Here is a 23,973-nt window from a genome sequence, read left to right as displayed (position 1 = left end):
TGAGCTCCCTGACCCAGAGAGAGTCTGAGGAGTTTGGGGTGATCCCAGGAAGGGCCCTCACACAGAAATGGGGCCTTTTTCTCAGACTATGAGCTCTGAGTGTTCTTGAGAAGAGCTTTTTGTACCAGAGCCAGCAGCTGGGTACATTTTTCTTCCATTCAGTAGAAATCCTCCCTGGTCTAGTCCTTCCCTTGTTGGACAATCTGCAGAGAAAGAGGTAAGTTTCTGGAAGGCCTGGGAATTTTTTGTGCCAATAGGGTTAGGAAGGTCCTGAGGGATACATCCTGGGCTTGTCTCAAAGTCTTCCTGCTGAGTGGGAAAGAATGGAATGGAGACTCACTGGAGTGCTTTATGTCCCCTTAAAAATCTGCTTTCAGCCATCTGTGCAATAACACTCTGTGATAAATGTTCTTTTTCTCCTCATCTCTCAGTTGAGGAAACTGAGGCAAACAGAGGTTAAGGTTCTGTGCAGAAGTTGTTCTGTTTTAAGGAATCCAACTTTTCCATGTTTTTGGTAATTGCCTCTATGTCAAGTCTGGCTAAGCATTTGTGACCTTGAACTGCAAAGTAAAACTTAACCTTTGAGGCACCCTCTCACGGCAGTCAATTTTGCCATTGTGCTAGAAAAAGGAAAGGATCACTTCAGACATGTGTGAAAGCTGGGTACACTCATGCATAGTTGGTGGAGTTATCATCCACTGATTGACCATTTGGGGGACCATTTGGAACTTTGTTCAAAAGGCTTTCAAACTGTGCGTACTCTTTCATCTAGGCTTGTATCCTAGAGATTGTTATGGTGAAAATCACCTTTAAAGATTGTTAAAATATTAATTTATGGTCGCCAGGGAATTCAGCTATATAATTTCCTAAATGAAACACTCAAGTCAGAATGGAGTTTATGGTGGTTTAATCGCAATGAGAGTAAGAAAAGGATGAGGGAGAGAAGGAGAGAAGAGGAAAGGGAAAGAGGTTAACTCAACCTTCTGGCTGAGCCAGAGGGAGCTTAGGCCTGGACAGGGCTGGGAGCCAGTTCCTGCGAGCTTGAGCAGGGAGGAGGCCCGCAGACAGCTTCTTTCATATCGGTTACGTGAGTCAAGGACTGATTCCTTCTCTACCTTGGCCTTCTAGGCCTAAGCTCCCTGGGTATGGGTATGGTTACAGAGACTTCTTCATTCTGGGGAGAGTAACAAACTAAAACAGTTAATATCAATAAGGTAATGAGGTCTGAAAAGGTTTAAAATTCACCTCCAGACTCCTTGAGGTTCCTTCCCCTTCTAAGTACCATCAGTCATCACAATTCCTTTGTCCACACCTCTGGGGTCCCCCTTACTTAGGGGAGTTCCCACACTGAGTACAGGTATTTGGGTGTGAGTTTTGATTAGCCTCATTTGAATAACTATTCCTCCTATCAATATTATTCCTGAAACTTCTATTCCTATTTGCCTGATTCCTCTTCTTACATTTCATAATTATATGACCAACTTTTCCACAGAAATAACATGTTAGTGATTGTTTTGTGGATTCTTGTAAGGGAGCTATGATCGCTCCTTGCTTTACCTTTCCAACTGTTTCAGTTAATTCTTTTATTTTCTTGCTCAATGTCTCTACTGAAATAGCATTCTCTTTATCCTTCTCACCTTGTGTAGCAGTCAATTCCTTTATTTCCTTCCTTAATCCTTCCACTAAATCAGTGTTCTCTTTCTCCTTTTCCTTATGTCCCTCAAAGGCTTAAACTGCCACTCTTTAATTCTTCAAGGTCCAGGGTAGGCCAATTAAGACTGCAAATCATAACATAGTTCCTAACTACCTTATAACTGTTTTTGACAAATTGTATTCTGATTTATCTAAGGTCCCTTTCTCTCAATATGTATATTGATATATATATATCAAGCTCAATATATATTCCTCCCAGCTCAGTAAGTCTATCCATAAATTGGGATGGGATTTCACTGTCTTCTTGCTAAAGATCTTCAAATTTAGACCATGTACCAAGTCTATCAGAATAGGCTCTCATAGCTTTTACCAATGCATTTCTAGCCTGGCATGGTTGTAAGTAATCTTGCTCTGAATTAGGGATCTTCAGTTGGCCAATGAGCTGTTCCCTCTCCTTGAGCCTGATTAACAAGAGAAAGAATCTTATTCCTTTCCTTTTCTGTTAGCAAGACCTGGAGCAAATCTTCTACATCAAGCCATGTGGAATTATATGTGTGAACAATGCTTTCAGACTTACTTATTACCACCACAGCTTCGGCTTCATAAGAAGGTGATTTGTCTTTGAATCTCTCAATCTCTTGTGGAGAAAAGGGTTTATAATGTCTAATGTTTACCAAATCTCCATGTCTGTTATATGTAGGGACAACTCTCAGAGGAAATTCAATATTATTAATATTTTCTAATAATAACCCTTTTATTTAAATGTATACCATTTAATAGCATTATTTTAGATCACTAGAAGCAGTAGCAAAGGAATTCTTTGTATTTTCCTGCAGTTTTAATTCTGGAAAGTAGGTGGTGCTATAAATGGGTGTAGAGTGCATGGCACCTGTGGGTAGGTCTATCTAAGCAAGCAGTCAGATAAAGGAAAGAAAGAAATTTTGGCTTTTAATATGTTAAAGAAGGCAGTTATTCAACAAGGCAGTTTTGAGACAGAAAATGTGGCTTTAGATATGCTAAAGAAAGCAGGCAGTCTGCCAGGAAAGTGCAGAAGGTGGGGGAGGGAGAGAAAATAATCCCACAAAGCACTTCCTTTTAGCCCAGGTCAAAGGACTGTTTTGGGGGGAAGGGAGAAGGGAAAGAAAATTGGAGTTAAATCCCTTCCCCTCGAACCAGCATGTGTTTTCAAAGTTGGGGGGGGGGCAGGGAGTCCCTAACCCTACTCCACAGCCTGGAAGGACCCCCAGGGTTAATTTAAAATGTGTCTCTGAGCAGGTCCCTGTTGCAGCAGTCCATCAGGTATGGAGCTTGGGAAAAGATTTGTTTGGTCCTAGTGCCCCTTGGTTTAAAAAAAACCAAACTCAGTCCCATTTGTAATTTTGGGGTGGTGATTGCACCAATTCCTAGGGAGCCACCCCTGTCCACTGTTCCCCCAGGCCATAAGGGCTATGCTGTGCCAAGTGCAGTGTGAGGGCTTTGCATCAGAGTCCCAGCAGCCAGCTACACAGTGGCTAAAAGCCTGTGTTTTCAAAAGCCTTGGAAAACCAGACTGTCCTTTACCTCACCATTCTCATCCAAAATAAGTTGGATCTGGTGGGGGAGGTTGGGGAGGTGATCATGTGGGGAGTCCTTAACGATCTGGGGGGAAAAAACAGCCCCTCTCCTGCCTGAGTCTCTGGTCCTGTTTTGGGCAAAAAGTGTCCTTTCCCTACTCTACTGCCCCAGGGAGCCCCTAACTCTAACTTAGAAGAACACCCATGATTTGTTCAAGGTGTTTCCCCCCCATCCTGCATTGCGCTAGGCTAAAAGAAGGAACACTAGGACCTTGCATGCTGTGGAAAGGAAAAGAGCAGGAGTTCCTGTTGGGTTCTAAAACCCACTGGATTCAGTAAGGGCAGAAAGGCCCCTTCACCCCTATTCAAGCTGAAAGAAAAAAAGGGTAGGGTGCTGTTGGGGTGCCACCATGGAAGGAGTATTTCCAATCCAATGTGATAGGATCTAGGCAAAAACAGCAGCCTGTTCCCTCTCTCCTCCACAGTTCCTTTCGCATATGAAGGCAGGCCAGCAAACTGAAGCCATTTTTTTTCTTACCTAAGCTATACCTACTCAAAACTTCTCTCAGAAGAAAATTTGGGTCCTAAAAAAACTCCCTGACTATGGTTGCCATCTGTAAAAATTGGAATAATATTTCTACCCAGGTATATATTTTATAAAGTTTATTGGAACGGTAGGTAAACGTTCCTAAAAGTAACCTGACCTCGTGGTGCCTAGCCTGCCAGTCTCTTTCCTCATCCCCCCCTCCTGACTGTTCCCCCCCCCCACTGTTCTCCCGCCCCCCCCCCCCCCCCCCCCGTTCTTTCTCAATTCTCCCAAAGCCTTGACCTTTATTGACTCACCACACATGGACTGATGCAAAACCTAGCACAACTGTGGTATGTCAGAAATGTTTGATGGACAGGTAAAGCTCCCGAGGAGGGAGAGGGGATTAAACTTCCTTGACATAGAATTTTGAGAGGAAGGAGGGTAAAAGGGTACGGGTAGGTTCTGGATCTTAACCCCAAACCTAATTCCCATAAAATTATCTTAATGGCTGTTATCTATGCCAAATAAATTAAGTTTCCCCAAACATGATCTCACAAAATAGAGTCCAGTATATGAGCCAAGATCCCAGAAGAAATGTCCAAAGTAGGTTCAGTAGAGAAGTGGTTCTTCTGTGGTCTTCTGTCCAGCTGCCAACAACCGTCCATGCAGGTTTTCTCTCACTCAAGCTGGTATCTTCCAAAGGGCCAGAAACCTGCTAGACAGATGGAAAATCTCCAATCTCCTGCAAAAGCTTCCTCCAGCAGACTGTTTAAGTTGGAACCTTAGAATCTGCACTCAGGATCTTGACTCAGCCTCCCATGTGACTTTCCATCACATGTCCCTGTTAATCAAATGGAAGTTCATATTGCAAAAATCCTTTTGCAGTCTTCCTTTTCTTATTACATTCCCCCCTTTGCACAAAGCATAAATCGTGTTGAAAACATTATTTTTGCATTTGTGCACAGTCTAAAATACTTACCAATTACCTAAACTAAGATATCTACACCAAATAACAAACAACCTACACTCAACTCTCTTACTCTAACTAATACTAACCTACTCTAGGGAATTTAACAAGGAAAAAGGAAACGGAATTCAATAACGAACAAGTTTGTTTCCCAAACACAATCTCACAAAATAGAGTCAAAACAGAAGCAAAAGCAAAACAAATGTCATCAAACAAAAGACGAACATAACTGCCATGCAAAATCTTTTGAAAATTACAATAAACAACATTGCTTAAGTTTTACACTGAAAATCAAACTAAACATTAAAGTCACTTATGCACATACATGTAACAATAAATATAATTGAGCTACGTACATAATTTATATACATATAGTACACACATAAAATACATACATGTGTGCTACACACATATGCACTTATGTACACTTCATAGTTACATATGCACATGCACTATAATACAATTAATTTGTAATCCTATTATACACCCTATTTACATATTTGTTTACATTTTTTTATATGTGATATATGTTTGTGTAATGTGTGTAGTAGTCAGAATCTAGTTTTCTTTTTTTGAACCTCATGTTACAAGGGAATCACTTTAAAAGACTGATATATATTAATTTAAGGTCGCCAAGGAATCAGCTATGTAATTCCTAAATGAAAACTCAAGTCAGCCGTCAGCCTTTTTGGAGTTTAATTACAATAGGAGCAAGAAAGGAATTAGAGATATATATAGAGAGAGAGAAAGGGGAGAGAAGGGAATAGGGCTTAAATACCCCCTCTGTTTAGGCTGGGCCAAAAGGCCCAAGCCCTTAGATAGCTGGGGCAAAGAAAAGAGATCAGTCCCTTTCACTCACGTGTCCAAAATGGAGAAACAGTCTCAGAGGCCCCCACCTTCAGCTTCCTTCAGAGCAAGCTTCCTCAGAGCCCAGGAACCACCGACCAAAAAACTCCATCCCTTCTTCAGTCTCCAGACCCTCCTATCTTTAAGGACACCATCCAAGTTGCCTCCCCTCAGTCCTCACATCTACCAATCACTCTTCATCAATTTCCCTGTCAATGGAGGCTCTCGCTTAACCCAGGACCGCCCAGAGGTTTCTGGCTTTTGCACATGTCTGTTGAAGGTCATATTTTCAAATGATTAAATCTATACTCCTTTGCTACAGCCCTTTCTAAATCCTGTTAACTTGAGTATGGTAGAGATTGGAATAATTAAATTTTGATCTAGGCTGCAGCCCTTACTCAATCCTATTAGGACTGAATAGGGTGGAGATTTATTCCAAGTATCTCCATTGTATCAATTCTAAAATCAATCAAGACTCAAAGAAATTCCTGTTCTATGCTTAAGCATAGGTCAAAGTCCTTTCCATTGTTCAGCAAAGGGTTTCTGTCCTAAAGTAATCTTAAGAAGGGAAGAGAAGGAACCTCCCATGCCAATGGAGTTCCCATTCCAATAGACTATCAGTAAGAAATTTTCCAAGTATGAAATATCCCAATGGTGAAATTTCCAACATTTATAAGTCTAAGGAATTTTGAGGTTTACAATCCCCCCTGATGATCATTGGGAGACTAGTCTCCCCATTGATCATTTAACATAATCATTTTGTAGTTCTAAATTCACTTCTAACTAAAGATATACACAATATTCAATTTTCTAGGAGAAATTAGAATAGTGAGAGAGGAAATAGAAAAGAAAAGAAAGCAAAACCAATGTTTGCTAGGCGCATTGACAGAAAGCCAAATTAGGGGCAGTCCCTTTTGGCATAAATGTTACAATAAATGTTCAATCAAAAGTTCAGTCCAATCAATCACATCCAAAGTTCATTCTTGATCTTCTTGATGAAGTGTAGGTTTTTGGCATCTTTCTGCAACAGTTCATTCTCTGGATATAAAAGTTTCAAGCTTCTTTCTTGAAGATCTTTTCTTGAACAAAATCAAAATCTTTGAATTTTTTATAAAAGTAAAATCTTAAACAAAAGTCTTGGATTTTTATAAAAATATAATCTCAAACAAAAAAAATTCAAAAAATTCTTAGATTTTAAATTAAAATACAATCCCCCCTGAAGTAAGTATTAAAAAAAAATTATCAAGTTTAGCTCAGAATGCAATGTTCAGTTATGGGGGTGTATGTGTCAATTATCAAAAGAATAGAAAAATAATCAAAAACATAAGAAAAATTCAAAATAGGCCTTGTATAGGTCCAGTTTAAAGTAATTTCTATCCCACAAGTATGTAGGACAGAATGCAGTAATATTTCACTTAGCCATTTGTAGCCAAGACTACAGGAAGTTGCCATAATATAAGAAGAAAAGAATTAGAATTCTATTTTGATGGGGAAATGTCATTCCCTTGTCTGATTTTTTTCCTTCAGAGATATAGGGAGCCAGCATGATAGTCAAGCTTTGTACTTGTTTGAGTACTTCAAAAGGAGTGTAGATACAAGGAAGTCCTACGACTTAAACATAAGTTAAGCGTCGCAACCTTGAGTCTCACTTTAATATTTCATGTGTGCTCTATTGGCACTATTCAGGTTTAGTCTGTGCTCCTTGTTTTTATCCCTTTTCCTGGAATCAGACACAAACATTAATCTCAGTCCTATAATATTTTATCAATAAATGGCAGGTTCCCATAGTTTAAAGCTTTTAGGCATATATTGATATTATAGCAAGAGTATATATATTAACTTGTATTACTGCAGGGAAAAAAATAATATTAATATTAATTATGTGTACCTTCAGTACAAAAAATGAGAAAAAAATCAAATTCTGATAAAAAATAAAAGAAAAGAAATAAGAAAAAATAAGAAAAAAAATCAGTAATTCAATATATTCTTGAAAGAAAAAAAAACCAGCATCCATTTGTCTATGGATTATTATCTCCAATTCTTATGATAAGATAGAGTCACAATTCATATGATAGGATAGAGTCAATCAGTCTCAGCAGAAGATGCTTTCTTCACATGTGAGCAGTGAATCCAAGAGTCTCTTTCTCCAATCTTTATAGATGTTGGAGTAGTTAATAATATTTGGAATGGTCCTTCCCATGAAGGTTCAGTTGCTCCAGTTCGCTTGAAATTCTTGATATAAACTTTATCTCCTGGGTTCAGGTCATGCAGAGAAAAGTCTAATGGTCCAGCTTGTACTGCAGCTCCAGATTCATGAAGTTCACGTAGTTTGTGCTGTAACTCCTGTATATAGGAAGCAATAGTAATATCTCCCCCTAATAGCGATGTATAAGCCGGGGAGAAAGGCTTAGCCTGTATAGGCGGATGTCCAAAAAGCATCTCAAATGGTGAAATATGTAAGTCTCCTCTAGGCCTGCTTCTAAGATAAAATAGGGCCAGAGGGAGAATTTCAGGCCATTTTAAATGGGTCTCAGTGCATAATTTGCCAATCATAGTCTTAAGTTCTTTATTCATCCTCTCCACTTGGCCTGAGCTCTGGGGGTGATATGGAACATGGAATTTTGGAGTTATCCCCAAGCAAGAATATATTTGATTTAAGACAGAATCGGTAAAATGACTCCCTCTATCGGAGTCAATACGTGCTGGTAGGCCAAAACGAGGGATAATTTCTTTTAAAAGTATCTTTGCAACAAAATCTGCTGTGGCTCGGGTTGTAGGAAATGCTTCCGGCCATCTGGTTAGTTGATCTACAATTACTAGACAAAATTTATAACGTCCAGCTTTTGGCATTGTAATGAAATCTATCTGTAGATGTTCAAAAGGTGTGTAAGCCAGAGGACGTCCCCCAAAGGCTTTTCCACGATATGCATGTTGGTTATATGCCTGGCAAATAGGGCAGGATGAACACACTTTAGAGGCTATGGTAGTTATACCAGGGGCTATCCATACTCTCTTAACAGAGTCCACGATGCCCTGGGTACCAAAATGACCATTTTTATGAATAGATTGGCAAATTTGGTTATAGAAACTTCTAGGGAGCAGGGGTTTTCCTTCAGGTGACACCCATACTCCATTAATTTGTTTTGCTTTAAATTTTTGTTTCCATTTTTCCACTTCCTTTTCATTATAGGAAAGTGATAAATTTAAATTATCAGTGGTTGTTAATGTTAAAATTAATCCAGGTCCTTCTATGGCTGCTAGTTTTGCAGCGGCATCTGCTCGGTCATTTCCTCTAGAGACAGGGTCAGAGCCACCTGTATGGGCAGAGCAATGAACCACAGCTAGGGCTTTAGGCAGTTTGAGAGCAGAAAGAACTTCATTAATAATTTCTGCATTAGCTATGGATTTTCCAGCTGAGGTTAAAAATCCTCTTTGGAGCCATAGCATCCCGACTGAGTGACAAATGCCGAAAGCATATCTAGAATCTGTATAAATTGTTGCCTTTTTATCCTTGGCAATTATACAAGCTTGTTTTAGAGCTATGAGTTCTGCTCCTTGAGCGCTAATGTTAGAAGGTAGTGAAGCTGACCATTCAGTGGCAAATTCTGAGACTACGGCAGCTCCAGTGTAACGTATGCCATCCCTCATAAAAGAGGAACCATCGGTAAATAAAATCAGATCTGCATTGTCTAAGGGAGTGTCCAAGAGATTATCTCGAGGCTTTTCTGCCATGGACACTAATGTTTCGCAGTTATGTAGTGGTTCTCCTGAAGTAGGTAAATCTGGAAGCAAGGTGGCAGGGTTAAGAGTTGAACAGCGTTTCAAGGTAATATTTTCACTATTTAATAAGGTTATTTCATACCTTGTAATTCTCTGATCCGAGAATGCCTGTGTTCTATGTTTTACCAATAATGCTTCAATCTCATGTGGGCACATTATTGTTAATGGACATCCCAATACTAAATCAACGGTTTTTGTTACTAGTAAGGCTGTAGCAGCTACTCCTCTAAGGCATGGTGGTGCTCCTGCTGCTACTGGGTCTAGTTGGGCAGAATAATAAGCAATTGGGCGCTGAGAAGGTCCCAAAGTCTGAGTTAACACACCAGAGGCTACTCCTCTTCGCTCATGCACATATAAAGTAAATGGCTTGTTGTAATCTGGGATGCCTAGAGCAGGGGCAGACATGATAGCCTTTTTCAGATCTGTTAGAGCTGACAAGTGTTCAGGCTCTAATTTGAGGGGTTCAGGAACTGAATCCTTTGTTAATGCTATAAGGGGTTTAGTGATTTCCCCATAGCAAGGAATCCATTGTCTACAAAACCCTGTTGCTCCTAAAATTGCTCTCAGCTGTTTCTTAGTGGTAGGAGCACTCAATTTTTGAATGTTCTCAATTCGTTTTGGAGAAATATAACGAGCACCCGCAGTCAAGATGAATCCCAAATATTCTACTTTTTGGAGACACCATTGAACTTTATCCTTAGAGATTTTATGTCCTCTTTTGTGCAATTCCAAAAGAAGGTGTTTGCTATCTTCTTGACATGTTTCTGCATCTGTTGAAGCCAAGAGTAGATCATCTACATATTTGATTAATTTGCTATTTTTAAATGTTATATTGTCTGTGTCTTGGCTCAAAATTTGCTCAAATAAGCTCGGACTTTCGACATAACCCTGTGGCAGCCGACACCAGGTATATTGTGAGCCCTTCCAGGTGAAAGCAAAAATATGCCTGGAGTTTTCATGTATTGGTATGGAAAAGAAAGCTGAACACAAGTCTACTACTGTAAAGTATGTAGCTGTGCTAGGAATAGATGAAATAATAGTATGTATGTTAGAAACTACGGAGTGTCTCTTTATAACATGATTATTCACTGCCCTTAGATCCTGTACGAATCTATAGATGTGCTTGCCATCGGGTCCTTTTTTTGGTTTTTTAATTGGCAGGATGGGCGTGTTGTATTCAGATTTGCAAGGGATTATTATTCCCTGTTCTATTAATGAGTTAATAACTGGTGTAATACCCTCAATTTCCTCCTTTGAGAGGGGATACTGAGGGATAGAAGGAGGTGGGCTAGATTTAGTTTTTATCTGCACAGGAACAGCAGATTTAAGTAAGCCTACATCAGAAGAAGATGTGGCCCAAAGAGACTCCGGTATATCTTTAGGTATTTCAAAAATGGAAGGTTCTTTTGCCTCCTGGTTTTCAGAGAGAAGTACAGGGAGTAAATTTAAAGATTCCTCTGGTACTTCTAATGATAATGAGCCATCTGGGGAGCAGGTTATTGTGGCTCTGAGTTTGCATAGAAGGTCCCTCCCCAGCAAATTTAAAGGGGAGTCAGGCATCAAAAGGAAGGAGTGTTGTACCTCCAGGGGTCCTACAGACACCATTCTAGGAGGAAGTCTTTTAACTCTTTGGGTTATTCCTGATACTCCCATTACATTCTCTGAGCCAATAGAATAACATTGTAAATCAGGTGTTCTCTTTAATACAGACCAGGAAGCTCCGGTGTCTAATAGACAATCATAATAGGTGTTACCCACTTTTAAGGTAACATGGGGTTCATTAGTATGGGGAGGGCAGTGGATAGGGACAACGGGTAGTAGGACATCAGGGTCTGGGAAATCAAAGGTTGTATCCTCTGATTCCTGTGCCCCAGCCCCCCCCGGGCACCATCATTGTGTTTGGGATATTCCTTGGGCACCCCCCTGAAGGGCACCTCTCTGAGGGTCATTAGTACCTCTAGTAATTTTTGGACGAGCGCCATTTCTCATATATTGTTGAGTATAATCATTAAAATTTTCTTCAATTTGAGCATTGTCATTAAATTCCCAATTCCTATTTCTATAATTCTGGTTTCTAAAGCTCTTATTTCTATATTCATTATAGTTATTTCCATAGTCATTATTATAATTTCTAGAATTTTGGTTTCTATAACCATTATCATAATTTCTATAGTTATTATTTCTAAAACCATTATTAAACTGTGTATTCCTTCCAAACATCTTAAGAAAGGTTCTACATTCCATCATTTTGTGGCCCTTCTTCTCACAGAAGTGGCAAGTAATGGATTGGTAATTGGATTTCTGGAGAGGGGCAATTGTCGTTGGTTCATTATCATGCCCACTTTCTAATTTAGTTATCCTATCTATTACACATCTCATTTTTTTCTTCATTTCCTCCATGTCATCATTATTCTCTTTCTCCTTTTCTTCGTTTCCCTTAAAAACATATATAGCTGTTTTTCGCAATTCTTCAAGGTCCATATCTGACCATCTTGGGCATTGTGTTTTAAAATAATTTTTAATTACTTTGCATGAATTATTTACAAAGATTCTTCTAACTTGTCTTAAACTATTCTCTTTATTTAAGTCCCAATCTAAGTATCTGTCCCCAAACTCGATAATTCTGTCCATAAATCTGGAGGGTGTTTCGTTTTCCTTTTGCTTAATTTTTTCCAGTTCCATCCACTTATCTGTACTGTCCGCACATTCCTTCATGGCTGTGAGGATGGCCTCTCTACAACGGTATAGTTGTAGATAGTCCTCAGGATTATTATAGTCCCATTCGGGATCCTGAGATGGCCAATGTGCTGCATTACGCCCCCGGGTTTTGACATGAGCAATTATTTTATTTTTTTCACGTTCACTTAAAAAAGCCTGTAGTAAGCTCTCAACGTCCTTGTAAGACGGATTATATTGAAAAAATATGTCTCCCATCTTTTTTGTTACTAGAAAAGGATCTTGTTCATATGTGGGGATATTTCGTGTAAATTCATTTATTTCTTGGGGAGTAAACGGTATCCTATGTCTTAAAGTCACCACATCCCCATTTCGTCCTATTTCAGGTACTTCTCTTAGAGGAAACAGGCCTCTAGTTGAATTTTGCACCTGTGGGTCAGTTTGACAAGGACAGGTTTCTCTAGGAGGACAAGATCTCCCTTGCATTGGAATTTGGTTTTCTGTAGGAGAAGGAACATGAGAAGCTGGGATTGCAGGGGAAGGGTTTTGGGGATTAAATTCAGACAAGATTTGCACTGCACGAGAGAAGCAGTCTGTTAACTGGGCTATAGGGAAGGTGTTTTCCATCTCTATTTCAGGGAAGGAAATTTCCTCATTCAAAGGTTCAGAAACAGGTCTGTTTCTGGTAGAGTGGGTGTTTGCCCATTGATCCTGTAAGAAACATTTTAGATCTTCTAATTGGGCTTGCATTTTATCCTCAATTTTTCCTATTTTATCTTCCATATCTCCCATTTTATCCTCAATATTTCCTATTTTATTCTCAATATTTCCTATTTTATCCTCAAGTTTTTCTATTTTATTCTCAATATTTCCTATTTTATCCTCAATTTTTTCTATTGTATCCTCAATTTTTTCTATTGTATCCTCAATTTTTTCTATTTTATCCTCAATATTTTCTATTTTATCCTCAATATTTTCTATTTTATCCTCATTTTTTTCTATTTTATCCTCAACATTTTCTATTTTATCCTCAATATTTTCTATTTTATCCTCATTTTGTTTTATTTTATCCTCATTTTGTTTTATTTTATCCTCATTTTGTTTTATTTTATCCTCATTTTGTTTTATTTTATCCTCAATATTTTTTATTTTTTCATCTCTAAATATAGTATTGAGGAGTACAAAAATGACAGTACCTATTAATATAAAAATTTGGAGGTATCCTTCATTCCTCAATGCCCCTACTTCTTCAGCTGCCATATAATTGTCAAAGAATGTAGTACTCATTTTTATATGTATATTTTGTAATTTCACAAAACACGTGGGGAGCAGGGCAAAGCAACAAACTTTCCACAGGGTTTTTTTTTTTTTTAATCCAGGAAGTTGTTCCTTAAGGGAAAGGATATTTAGAAACAGTTCTTCCAGCCAGGACTTTAGAGTCCTGTTGCTGAGATTTAAAAACAGCTGTTTTCTGTCTATCAGAGTCACACAGCTGGGAAGTATCTGAGGTCCGATTTGAACCCAGGACCTTCTGCCTCTAGGGCTGGCTCTCAATCCGCTGAGCTACCCAGCTGTCCCTTAAGATTAAAGGGAAGAAAAAGAAAAAACTGCTGATTCCAATTTAACTTAAGGAGAAAAGAGAAAAAGTTTTTTATACTCACGTGTTCTAGCAGCTGTGTCTTTAAGCCAAGTTTTTTTTTTTTTAAAAAAAGGACTAAGTGGTGAAACAGTATAGTAAAAAGGCAAGGAAAAAGTTTTATTGAGAGGATTCTTTAGAGTCCCTTCGTGGTCGCCACAATGTTACAAGGGAATCACTTTAAAAGACTGATATATATTAATTTAAGGTCGCCAAGGAATCAGCTATGTAATTCCTAAATGAAAACTCAAGTCAGCCGTCAGCCTTTTTGGAGTTTAATTACAATAGGAGCAAGAAAGGAATTAGAGATATATATAGAGAGAGAGAAAGGGGAGAGAAGGGAATAGGGCTTAAATACCCCCTCTGTTTAGGCTGGGCCAAAAGGCCCAAGCCCTTAGATAGCTGGGGCAAAGAAAAGAGATCAGTCCCTTTCACTCACGTGTCCAAAATGGAGAAACAGTCTCAGAGGCCCCCACCTTCAGCTTCCTTCAGAGCAAGCTTCCTCAGAGCCCAGGAACCACCGACCAAAAAACTCCATCCCTTCTTCAGTCTCCAGACCCTCCTATCTTTAAGGACACCATCCAAGTTGCCTCCCCTCAGTCCTCACATCTACCAATCACTCTTCATCAATTTCCCTGTCAATGGAGGCTCTCGCTTAACCCAGGACCGCCCAGAGGTTTCTGGCTTTTGCACATGTCTGTTGAAGGTCATATTTTCAAATGATTAAATCTATACTCCTTTGCTACAGCCCTTTCTAAATCCTGTTAACTTGAGTATGGTAGAGATTGGAATAATTAAATTTTGATCTAGGCTGCAGCCCTTACTCAATCCTATTAGGACTGAATAGGGTGGAGATTTATTCCAAGTATCTCCATTGTATCAATTCTAAAATCAATCAAGACTCAAAGAAATTCCTGTTCTATGCTTAAGCATAGGTCAAAGTCCTTTCCATTGTTCAGCAAAGGGTTTCTGTCCTAAAGTAATCTTAAGAAGGGAAGAGAAGGAACCTCCCATGCCAATGGAGTTCCCATTCCAATAGACTATCAGTAAGAAATTTTCCAAGTATGAAATATCCCAATGGTGAAATTTCCAACATTTATAAGTCTAAGGAATTTTGAGGTTTACACTCACCTTCTGTCTTGGAATCAATACCTTGTATTGGTTCTGAGGTAGAAGAGCAGTAAGAGCTAGGCAATGGGGGTTATGCCACTTGCCCAGGGTCACATAGCTGGGAAGTGTCTGAGGCCAGATTAGAACCCAGGACCCCCTGTCTCTGAATCCACTGAGCTACCCAGCTGCCCCCAGAATCCGGTTTTCTTATCTACTTAATCCTACCTAACTAATCCCTATCTTTAAAATTCTTCTAACTAGGTTTCTATACTTGAACTAAATCTAAGTATCTACCTTTTATTAGTAATTAACTTAGCTATAGCTAATTATAACACCGTTAGTGCCCTAACTATACATTGTTTCACTCATTTAAGTAGTGATTCAATGTAGCCTAACCATGTTTATGTTTTAAGTTGTTCCTTTTGCTGTTGTGTTGTTTCGCTAGTGTAAGGTCAGTATTGCTGTTTTGTTACTGTTGTATGCCATATACTTACCACTACTTCAGATATTCCTTCTCTACTCTCCTCCTGCTTGAAATGTTCTTCTTCTGCAATTCCATAGTAGTAAATATATTTGTTTGTATGTGAATAAATGCTGTTATTTTGTGCTATAATACATTACCCCAAAGTATAATTCATTAATCCGGTAATCTTCTTCTCTGCAAATTTTCCAAAGTCTTTAAATTTAAAAATTTCAGTCTTTTATCAATGTCCACTAATTCCTGAATTCTCCTCTTCATCCGCACTGTCCCGAGTGCTTTTTGGACGAGCACCACTTAAGTTATATTGTTGTGGAGTCACTTAGTTTGAGTTAGCATTCTCCCAATATCTATTCCTATAGTTATCTTTCCTAATGTTGTGGTTTCCATTATCATTATTAGAGTTATTTCTATAATTATCACTTCTGTAGTTATTACTAAACTGCATATTCCTTCTGATTGCCTTGAATAAAGTCCTACACTCTATCATTCTGTGCCCCTTCTTCTTGCAGAATTAGCAGGTAATGGATCAAGAATTAGATTCCTGGAGAGGGGCAAGTGCCATTGGTCGATTATTATGCCCTCTTTCCAGTTTAGCAATCTTATCTAAGATAGAGGAGTGATGAAGTCTCGGCAGTCAGAGTTAAGTGACTTATCCAGGATCACACAGCTAGGAAATGACTGAGGTCACATTTGAATCCAAGTCTTCCTGACTCCAGATCTGGCACTCTATCCACCATGGGATCTGGCTGTGTCTCGTTCCAGACATGTTCAATGGCTTTACCTCATGTCTGGAATATTTTCCCTCCACATTTTAAATCACTGATCAATTTAAACTTACTGTAAGTCCCAACCAAAGACTAAAAACTTTCTACAGGAAACCTTCCCTCGTCCCTCTCAGAGTACCTCCATCCTTTCCATTCTTCCCCATTTCTCCTAGGCAGAGCTTGTTTTGTGTCCATGTTTCTGTGTATTGTCTCCTTCCCCCGGACTGTGAGCTCCTGGAGGGCAAGGACTGTCTTTTACCTCTTGGGGAATCCCCAGAAGGGCAGAACAGCTGCTGAATATAGAGGGGATGGAAATGAAAGTTTCTGATCCTTGAGATGCCCTCGTGTGTCCCTGTTTTCTCTGTATCTACCTCCTCTTCTCCCCTGTAGTTCTGCAGTCCAACACAGGAAACATCCTTCTGGAGTAGATGGGACACCACAGGGATCTTCCCATGACCCCCTCTGTCTTCAGCTTCACCTTTAGTTCTCCCAGGTTTCCTCCTTCCTCCCTTTCTCCTTGTCTATAGTTTTTTTTTTTAAAGGCAATGGGGGTTAAGTGACTTGCCCAGGGTCGCACAGCTGGGAAGTGTCTAAGGCCAGATTTGAGCCTAGGACCTCCCGTCTCTAGGTCTGGCTCTCAATCCACTGAGCTACCCAGCTGCCCCCTTGTCTATAGTTTTTTAAAGAAGCTTCTTTCAGCTTTCTCTGATGTTCTGCTGTTACTTTTGTCTTCAGTTATTCACTCCTCCTGCATTTCTGCTGCTTGGGATATTCAAGAAGCAAATGATCTCTTCCCTTTGGGGACTCTTTCTAAAAATACGGCAGACTCCTCTTCACTAGTGAACATCAGCTGTTCTGTCTAGCATTGCGAAGCTCACATTTGCAGATGTTGGGAGTGAAATTTAACCAGAGGGTAAACTGAGGCACCTCTCCCAAGGAAGACAAGCAAGGGAATGCTGCATATCACAGAAAGGGGTCAGGGGCTTGCCTCTGTTAATGATCCAAATCCTAAACAGAAGGTTAGATCTCATTGATAGGTTTGAGGGAATGCAGAACAAAGACGAGACAGAGTATGTGATGGCTATCACAGGATGGAGGGTCACCAGTGGTTATAGAGCTGGGATAATTAAGAGACACTATGATTGATTGGAATTATCAATAATAAGGGCCAGCAGTGCCCCAGCCCTCCTCTCCCCAGACTAAGAAGAGATTTTTGTGTGAGTCCAATGCAAGGTCAGGGCCTCGACTGAGCAGCAAACCAGAGATGGTTCAAGGGAGTAGAAAGACCAGAGCTGATTCCCTGGGGCTCGCCTGAATCTTCGAGGGTCAGTTAATGCCTTGAAATGAGGTTAGAACAGTGATGAGGTGCCCAAGAGCTGGATTCTGCACTTTTACAGGCTGTCTGAGTGTGGAGCTGAGTCAGGAGGCAGAGAAGCAGGACTCGGGCAGTTACCAAACAAAAGCAGTTACTGGTCAATATGAACAATAAGTAAATGGTGCAAGATCAGCTCAGCCTTCTCTGAGGATGGGTCACCCGGGCTGCAGCCTGAGTCCCCGAGCTCTGTGGAGCACCTTCTCTCCTTTCTCGTGCCTTCCACAGTATTATAAGTAAAATCTGATCTGGTGGCTTATTACTTGATTAATGAGCATTTATTAGTAAAGAGAGAGAGGGAGAGGGAAGGAAGGAGGGAGGGAGGTCTCAGCCTTTCTAGATCTCCTCGATTCAGCTTGCTCAGGCTGGACTTACCAGAGATCAAGAGATCAGGAAAGCTCAGAGAGTAACCCCCAGCCCAGAGAGCCAGTGACTTCCGAGGGAGGTACAAAAGGCCCCTCTCGTTCCCTCACCTACCTTTTACCTCCTTCCCAGCTCCCCCACCCATGACTCAGCCTGGGGGATGTTGGTGACTCTCACAGTGATACTGGCTGCCCTGGGACACAGCAACAGGGCCACAGACATGTGACTGGCATCTACATCCCACCGTGGGGGCCCTTGGGATCCAGGCTGCAGTGGAAGTCCCCTAGAGATTTCCCTTTACATACTAGAATCTCCTCAGCTTCCCTCCAGAGCATCCTAGAGCTGCTCTTCTCACCCTTCCATTGGGCTCTTAAAGGCTCAGCTTCTAGTGCTGCCTCTGACACTGAAAAGGGGCGGGACCTTTGGGCCCCTCCCTTCTCTGTGGGTCAGTTTCCTCCTGTAACTGACCAGAGGTGGGCTCCTCATTGTGATGTGGCTTTCAGCTCTCTGTCCTATGCCCTGGGCTACTCTAGGAGGTGGTTTCGTTCAAGGATGTGGCTGTGGACTTCACGCGTGAGGAGTGGCGCCTCTTGTCCCCTCCCCAGAAGGAGCTGTACAAGGAGGTGATGCTGGAGAATGCCCGGAACCTGCTCTCTGTGGGTAAGGAGAATGCAAGGTGATGCGACAGAAGCCGATTCCTCAAGGTCCCTGTGTCTGGAGCTTCAAAAGGACCCAGAACACTGACCCTTATATCTACTTTGGAAGTTTAGGAGTTTCTTCCAGAATGGACCAGAGCAGGATGGGGGATGGGGAGGTGATGTTGCTCATTCAGGGTCCTCCAGCAGGGTAACAGGCACATCCTACCCTGGGCTATTGCATTGCATTACATTCACTGAGGGGGGAGGGCAGACACCTGGGGGAACCGCATGGACAGACTCTCAGAGTGAAGTCACTGGAATTTCCCCACCTTTCCCTCAAGAGAACTCAGTGGTGAGCTTCTCTCAATTCTCCTTCCTGATTGTTCCTCATGCCCAGGGCTTCCAGCTCCCTCAGAAGAAGTGATCTCTTATTTGGAACAGAGGGAAGCCCCGTGGATACTGGAGCAAGAAGGCCTGAGGAACTGCTGCTCAGGTGAAGGAGGACAAAAGAGACATAGGAGAGCCAGGGTGACCAGAGATTTCTGGGTACTCTGGTGAAGGCAGTGCTAGATTTGGGGGCAGGAGGATCTGACATGGAATGCTTTTTCAGAGGTTTTAACAAGGGCTCCCTGGGCAAGTCATTGAACCCTTGAGCCCGAGTTTCCCCATCTGTAAGATGCTGTTGGATTCCATTTCCTATCAGCTCCCTTCATGAGATCTGTCTATGATCCTCTAAGAAGTCAGTGTTTCAGACTGAAAGGCTTAGAAGTCTCCTTCACGAGCCAGAAGGGCTAAGCTTATCCCTTCTGAGCTCTTTAGTATCTAAAAACATGTATGAGGGCTTGCTCTATGCTGGGTCCTGAGTTAAGTTATGGAGGACATAAAGTGCTTCAGTGGAAATCCCCTGCCCTCCAGGAACTCACCCTCTGTTAGAGCCAATAACATGCCAACACAGTTCTATAGAAACCCTCTAGATCCCAGCTCTGGGGTAGCTAATCCTGAGAGGGAAGTCTCTGAAGGGAAGGAGCACTGGAGAGGTCTAATGGGGGAGGTGGCCTGGGGTTTCAGAAGAGCCAGACTGACAATTTTGGGGAAAAGTACAGTAGAGAAAACAAGGTAAAGGCATCAGGATAACTCACTGCAAATGGCCATATCTAGCATTTTAGTCATGAACCCGAGGATAGATTTTGGACAGTATCTCCTGGGGAGGAAGACACCGAGTGAGTGTTTGGAGCATTGGGGGGAAATGATTTGTTGTTTCCCAGAGGAAGAGAATCCTTATCTCATTAGTGTGTGAAAGGCTGAAGCTGAAAACAATGAGAGTCCTGAGGGGAAGAATAGATGGGCTTAGATGAGGGACTGGGATGGACTTCTTTGCCATAGAAAGAGATATTTAGCTAGAAGAATGACGTTTTCCTCTGATCCTGAGGCCAGAGAGGAAAAAGAGGAAAATGAGCTGGGTGAAATGTGAAGGATAAGAGAGAGGTCCAGGTTTTGTTCAGTGGAATATGAGGCCAACTTCTCAACTCAGAAGTTAAGGCAGGGGGTAGGAGGAAACCATGAGGTAGAGCTGATGCCCAGGGAAATATTTGGAAGGCTGCCTTGGTGGGTGACAAAGGGAATTGATGAAGGAGAAGTCATAGGATTGCCTTGCCCTGTTGAGTACCCAGCTGAGGTCAGGGAACCTCAATGTAGAGTACAACCAGGCAGCTGGTTTCCTGATTTTCCTTTTCTCCTGCTGCCTTATTTGAAAGAAATCCAAGACTAAGCTTTCCCTAAATCATCATCCCAAGCCTTTTCCTAGTCTCTGGGACCTAGTCTTTATCCTATTCTTGGACAATCAGTTGACCACAGCACCTCACTTTAGGGAGATGAGAGCTTACAGAGAAGCCTCTGGGATCTCCAGGACTGGATCTACTCTAGTTCCAACAGTCACTGTCGACTGCTGAGAAATACGGGGAAGAAAGGGGCAGAAACATAACTGAGGCCTGAGCATATATTTGCCTTCCAGGAGAAAGAGCAGAATGCAAGGATCCTGGTAGAGTTTGGGCCTGACAGAATCCCAGGGCCCAGGCAGTAAACATGTATTAAATAAGAAATATGTTCTAGGAACCAAGCTAATCTCTGCACATACAAAGGAAAGATAACGCCAATTTGGGCTGTCCTGGAGCTCACAGTCTAGAATCCAGATATGAAGGTAGTTTAGAAAGAAGTAACATATCCTTAATCTCACTCTCTCATGATCCAGGGAGAAAGGATGTGTGGGAAATGGAAATGCATTTAATTCAACAGGGAAATCAGGAACTAGAGGAGTGAAGAGAATGACAGTTTAAGGAGAAAAACAATCAAAGGAGGAAATAATGGAAATTCTACTGATAAAATAAACACCATTTGCATATGGCCTCTAGTATGTGTCATACACTTTATAAATTTTATCACTTGATCCTTATAGGAACCTTGGCAGTCATTTGATATGATTATGTCCATGTATAGTTGAAGAGCCTGAGTCCAACAGAATTATTGTGACTTGCCCATGGTTAAAAATCCTAGACAGTTTCTCAGGTCCAGTGAGAATGCACCACTACCTATATTGGGATTTTTAAAAAGAGTATCATGAAAATGTCAGTATCTATATGTGGTGGGAAATGGGAAGAGAATTGTATGAGCTTTCTTGCCCATTTCCTTACAAAAGGATCATGGATTCAAGTTGGTATATGAGATATCGTTTTAATCATGGGAAAAGCCATGTTTTTATTTCATTTGTATTTAGTAGAAGGTTTGTATTTTAGTGAAAAGAGCCATTAAAAGAAAAGTAATGGCTTCTCTCAAGGAGTAGGGAACTCAACACAATCTTTTATGCCTTGCATAAATGGAAAAAAGAGTGCTGAATTTCTTCATCTAACCTCACATACTGGAACCAAAAATAAAGTTGAAAGCAATCATGAAGGAAATTACATAGTGATTACAGAGACACTAGATGATGAAATAATAGGAACATTTAGTCTACATGCACCCAGTGGTGTCATACCTGTGAAGAGAAAATTGAATATCTATACAATGCAAATGAAAGCAAAAAGATTGAAAGTGATTTGTTTTGTATTGTCAACAGAGGACACCCAGTCACAAGATTTGGTCTCAGCCACCAGGATTTCAGGTTAAGTCAGTCATCCAGCCTTTCTGAGGTCATGTTCTGAGTTAGGAATGTAATAAAGCTAGTCTCTCAAGTCCCAAATTTCTTATGAAGAGACAATGAGATCATATGGGAGGCTCTTTGTCATTTAAATTGTTCTTTAACTTTGAGGCAATGGCATTTTCAAAGGATAGATTGTGCCCATTCAAGTTGGAAGACTTTTTTTTTACCTGAGGTAATAGGATAGAAAGTGGTTTATTTTCTGACAGTTGAGGCTTGGAAATAGTTATATATGTGTTATATATGTCACTATGTGTATGTTTTATTGATTGTTTCTTTTAGAAGGAGAGATTAGACCTGAAATGAAGGCAAATCCAACAGAGGTGAGCTATCCTGTGGAAGAAATGGTCCTACAAAGATTTATGGATGGCAGTCCTGATGACTTTGCCTCTACGGAATTCTGTGTTGCACCTCAAATGTCATCTCATATTGAACATCAAAAAATGCACACTGAGGAAAAATCTGGTGAAAATAATCAGTGTAGAAAGACTTTTATACACAGGTCCAGTCTTGCTGGACATGAAAGAATCCACACTGGGCAGAAACCTTATGAATGCAAGCAGTGTGGAAAGACATTCAATCAGAGGTACCATCTTGATGTACATCAGAGAATCCACACTGGGGAGAGACCTTATCAATGCAAGCAATGTGGAAAGACATTCACTTGTACCTCCAGTCTTGTTGTACATCAGAGAATCCACACTGGGGAGAAACCTTATGAATGCAAACACTGTGGAAAGGCATTCACTTGCTCCTCTGGTCTTGCTAAACATCAGAGAATCCACACTGGGGAGAGACCTTATCAATGCAAGCAATGTGGAAAGACATTCACTTGTACCTCCAGTCTTGCTGAACATCAGAGAATCCACACTGGGGAAAAGCCTTATGAATGCAAGCAGTGTGGAAAGGCATTCATTCGCAGGTACCGTCTTTCTGTACATCAGAGAATCCACACTGGGGAGAAACCTTATGAATGTAAGCACTGTGGAAAGACATTCACTTGCACCTACGGTCTTTCTGTACACCTGAGTATCCACACTGGGGAGAGACCACATGAATGCAAGCAGTGTGGAAAAACATTTAATCACAGGTACCATCTAGAAGTACATCAGAGAATCCACACTGGGGAGAGACCTTATGAATGCAAGCAGTGTGGAAAGACATTCACTTGCACCTACAGTCTTTCTGTACACCTGAGAATCCACACTGGGGAGAAACCTCATGAATGCAAGCAGTGTGGAAAGACATTCAATCAGAGGTACCATCTTGATGTGCATCAGAGAATCCACACTGGGGAGAAACCTTATGAATGCAAGCAGTGTGGAAAGACATTTGCTTCCACCTCCAGTCTTTCTAAACATCAGAGAGTCCATACTGGGGAGAAGCCTTATGAATGTAAGCAGTGTGGAAAGACATTCACTTGTACCTCCAGTCTTGCTAAACATCAGAGAATCCACACTGGGGAGAAACCTTATGAATGTACGCAATGTGGAAAGACATTCACTCAGAGGTCCAGTCTTGCTGTACATCAGAGAATCCACACTGGGGAGAGACCTTATGAATGCAAGCAGTGTGGAAAGACATTCACTTGCACCTCCAGTATTTCTGTACATCAGAGAATCCACACTGGGGAGAAACCTTATGAATGTAAGCAGTGTGGAAAGACATTCATTCAGAGTTACTGTCTTGCTGTACATCAGAGAATCCACACTGGGGACAAACCCTATGCATGCAAACAATGTGGAAAGGCATTCAGTCAGCGCTCCCATCTTGCTGTACATCAGAGAATCCACACTGGGGAGAAACCTTATGAATGAAGTAATATGGAAAAACATTCAGTTGGGGCTCCAATCCTGCCATCTATCAAAGCCACACTGGGAAGAAACCTCAAGAATAAAAGCTATGTGGAAAGGTTTATATTCAGGTCCAATCTTACTATGTGTTGGAGTAAAATTTCCCTCCTTTTGGGGGCAGCATTGTCGAATTAGAAATCTGTTGCCCTACAAACTGCTTGTCAACATCCCACGCATCCTGTTTTTCTGTGCTGGCAGACAGGATATAAATTTGTTGGAACTTTGCCTCTCATGCTTCTCTACCTGTCAGGGTAGCTGAGAACAGGGGATTTTTCAGCAGCTAGAAAAACTTAGTCTTGTTCTATTTTGTTAGAATATAAACTATAAAACTATAATTGAAGTATTGTGTGTTATTTCAAATCTTATCTAGTTCTTAAAAATCAACAAACAACATACATATCAGGATATGGGCACTGAATTTAAGAATACTTTTCTCAAATTCCAATACTTGTAGTTATATAGCCTAATTTACTATTCAGAAGGGAATGAACTGACACAGCAATGGAGTCTGAAGAATTACAAATTCAATTTCAGACTAAGCTTCCTTCCACTTTGTATTGTC

The 23,973-nt window shown here is 40.9% G+C and overlaps 1 protein-coding gene across 3 annotated transcripts in view; it reads left to right on the top strand.

Moving 5' to 3' along the window:
- Positions 1 to 23,746, top strand: part of LOC107652138 (zinc finger protein 420-like) — a 181,726-nt gene extending 157,980 nt beyond the window's left edge. For 2 of the 3 annotated variants that reach the window (XM_056820256.1, XM_056820255.1), the window contains exons 3-5: positions 18,264 to 18,390; positions 18,766 to 18,861; positions 21,841 to 23,746. In XM_056820256.1, coding sequence (XP_056676234.1) covers positions 18,264 to 18,390; positions 18,766 to 18,861; positions 21,841 to 23,375 — 1,758 coding nt within the window. In that variant the 3' untranslated portion in view covers positions 23,376 to 23,746. The remainder of the gene's footprint in view (positions 1 to 18,263; positions 18,391 to 18,765; positions 18,862 to 21,840) is intronic. The other variant, XM_056820257.1, reaches the window with a different exon arrangement.
- Positions 23,747 to 23,973: the final 227 nt, after the last annotated feature.

The sequence above is a fragment of the Monodelphis domestica genome, chromosome 3 (genome assembly GCF_027887165.1).
Source record: "Monodelphis domestica isolate mMonDom1 chromosome 3, mMonDom1.pri, whole genome shotgun sequence".
NCBI lineage: Eukaryota > Metazoa > Chordata > Mammalia > Didelphimorphia > Didelphidae > Monodelphis > Monodelphis domestica.
Note: the sequence above shows the minus strand (reverse complement) of the source record. Positions and strands in the feature narration are given on the sequence as shown.